Below are 2930 nucleotides of genomic sequence, written 5' to 3' on the forward strand. Positions count from 1 at the left end.
GGAAATCGAGGGGTTATGACGTCATTGGCAGGCGACACAATGACACTATAGACACGGACCGTGTCACTAGTTAAAATTGCTTATTTCTCTGGATTTAAACATTCTTCGAAACATTTGGGATAGTGTAAGTACACAAGTCAGCAAAACATATAACACTGTTCTAGTGGTTTTTGGATATTTTAATAAAAATATCTTACATATTGTGCCTTTAAGTTATTTAACAAAAATGCACAAACATTAAAATACATACTGAATATCATGAGAGGACCGAAAATATTGCAATATGCTTATGTATTAACTATTTTATATTTGACCCAGAACTTTTTTTTTTTTTTTTTTTTTTTTTTTTTTTAAAATATTTTTATTATTTTTTATTTTTTAAAATAGCCTTTTAAATACTAGAATAATGGCAAAAGTTAAGATTTTTTAAACCGTTTGTTTACCAATAAATTATTTTTTTTATTTGTTTATTAAAAAACGTTTTTTTTTTTGGTTTTTTTTTAGAATATGGGTGACAATTTAGACCCTTTATTTTTCCACAGCATTTGTTTGTTAATTTATCAATAAATTTAAAATTGTTTATAAAGTCTTTTAAATTTTAGAATTCCGGATTCAAACCCCGTTCTCTGTTTACAAAACAGCTTAATAAATAAAACTAAAAGCTAAACTTAATAAAACAAATAATAATTAACATGTCCCAAAAGTATCTGTCTTGAGCAATGCATGATATAGGTCCAAAAGTGGGATGTTTTTAGGTGTAATATAGCAGGCCAGCACATTGTTTTGGAAGGTTTCCTTGTGTCAGGGTTGGTTGGAGGAGAACTTGTCTGTCTGGCTGGGTGATACTCTTCCATAGGATTAAAATATTTTATTGATTTTATTAAAATCAAACAACAGATACCACCTTTTTATTTATTGCATACCATAATATACGTTTTTACAGTTTTTGGTTCTGTTTTTAACTTATTTTTTCTGTATTGCGGGAATTGGAAAATGTGCAAAAAAAAGCATGACTCAAAACTACTGTCCAATCACTTTTTGAACGTAAATTAAAATAGTTTATTGATTTTATTAAAATTAATTTATATAATTTAAAACAACAGATGCCACACTGATGCAATAAATAAATTAGGTTTTACAGTATTGCTTATCTTTTTAATTTAGTTTTTTTTCCACTTTAGGAATTGGAAAATGTTCTTGCAATGAAATAAATAATTAAATAAATAAAAAAAGCAGTCAAAGGACCAAAAATATTGAATTATGTTTGTATTATATATTTCATATTTGACCCAGAAGGGAATTGGAAAATGTGATTGCAAATGTAAAAAAAAATTTTAAAAAATAAAAATTGATCTTTTGATTTACGGGTGAAATTTGATCTGGACATGTTATCATCCATGTTCTTGACAGTATTGATGAGATTGACCCCTGAAGTGAAGTCGTGTTGTTCTCAGGTGTGTAGTCATGCTGTTTTGATTTCTTTGACAGGTCGAATGACTCCGGGCTGCTGTCCCATAAAGAGCATTTGCCGGTGCGAGCGCTGGCTGTGGGTGACATCAACAGATCGGGTTCAGAAGCGGCCTACAGAGTGGGACCCCTGCAGTGTTACGGTGACAGTAAGTACCTCACTAATCACACTGTGAGCGCTTACTCTGTCATTCTGTCAAACCCACCGCCGCTACATCAGCTCTGGCTGGATTGGCATTTCATGTGCTTAATGAAAACCACAGGCCAACTATATAAATACTGCTACTGTAAATGTTTTCTCCAGATAACTTCTGGAACGCTGCCTACTTCAACAAGGAGACGTCGTACCTGCACTTTCCCACGTTCCACGGGGAGCTGAGCGCCGATATCTCCTTCCTGTTTAAGACCAGCTCTTCATCGGGAGTGTTTCTGGAGAACCTGGGGATCAAAGACTTCATCCGGATCGAACTGAGCTGTAAGTGCGTTCAACCTTCCGGTTTATTCCTCTGAATCTCACAAAAACCTGCCAAGATGTTTCAGCATGAAATAAAAAGGAACAGTTTTTGTTTTTTGACGGACCATTAAATTTTTTTTTTTTCATATAGTAATTAAGTACCTCCAAAGTCTTAAAAGAAAAGCTCATTTAATTTGGGAGTATATATATATATATATATATATACACAATATAAATTATATAAATATGAATACAATTATTATTAAAAGTAGTTTAATGACAATTAGAAGTTAATAATTGAATAAAATGTAATATATATATATATATATATATATATATATATATATAAGGGGTGTAATGGTACACGGGTCTTTCGGTTCGGTACGCATGTGTACCGAACAAGTCGTTCCATTTTTTCAAGAAATTCAGACAATAAATGCCAATGTTTTGCCGCTCTTTGATGAGGCGCGACAGCTCGCTGTATAAATGGCTCAGTTCTGACGGCAGCGCGGTGCGCGAGTGAGCGTGATCATCCCTTCCTCTTTATTTAAAAATTAGCTTCAGCAAGAAATATTTTGTTTGATTCAACATAAAATGTATTACATATACTCTTTTGGACCATGACCCTCATAGTAAATGATGACAAAATTTTCATTTTTGGGCGGGTGAACTATACTTTTAATAATTTATTATTATTACTATGGAAATATGAAATTATACTCTAAATAATAAACTAAAACTGCCAGTAGGTGGTGGTAAATGTCTTAATGATTAAGTCATCGAGTCATTCATTCATTCATTCATTTGATTCGTTCAAATAGCTGATCTGCACAGCGCTGCTTCAAGTCAAAATGAAAATGTAAGATGACGTATGTGGTGCGGGGCAGGTGCGTTAATTGCGTAAAAAATTTGAACGCATTATTTTTTCCCATAACTAATTCATAGATTAACGCGTTAAATTGACAGCCCTAATATATATATATATATATATATATATATATATATATAT

General features: G+C 32.0%; 1 protein-coding gene across 1 annotated transcript in view; it reads left to right on the forward strand.

Annotated features, from left to right (window-relative positions):
* Positions 1–2930, forward strand: part of LOC107751824 (contactin-associated protein-like 4) — a gene marked incomplete at its 5' end in the record, with an annotated part of 142723 nt that overhangs the window by 84723 nt on the left and 55070 nt on the right. The window contains 2 exons of the mRNA XM_016567597.1: positions 1489–1616; positions 1772–1942. Of these exons, the coding sequence (XP_016423083.1) occupies positions 1489–1616; positions 1772–1942 (299 nt within the window). The remainder of the gene's footprint in view (positions 1–1488; positions 1617–1771; positions 1943–2930) is intronic.

The sequence above is a fragment of the Sinocyclocheilus rhinocerous genome, unplaced genomic scaffold (assembly GCF_001515625.1).
Source record: "Sinocyclocheilus rhinocerous isolate Xijiao unplaced genomic scaffold, SAMN03320098_v1.1 scaffold2207, whole genome shotgun sequence".
NCBI classification, from domain to species: Eukaryota; Metazoa; Chordata; class Actinopteri; order Cypriniformes; family Cyprinidae; genus Sinocyclocheilus; species Sinocyclocheilus rhinocerous.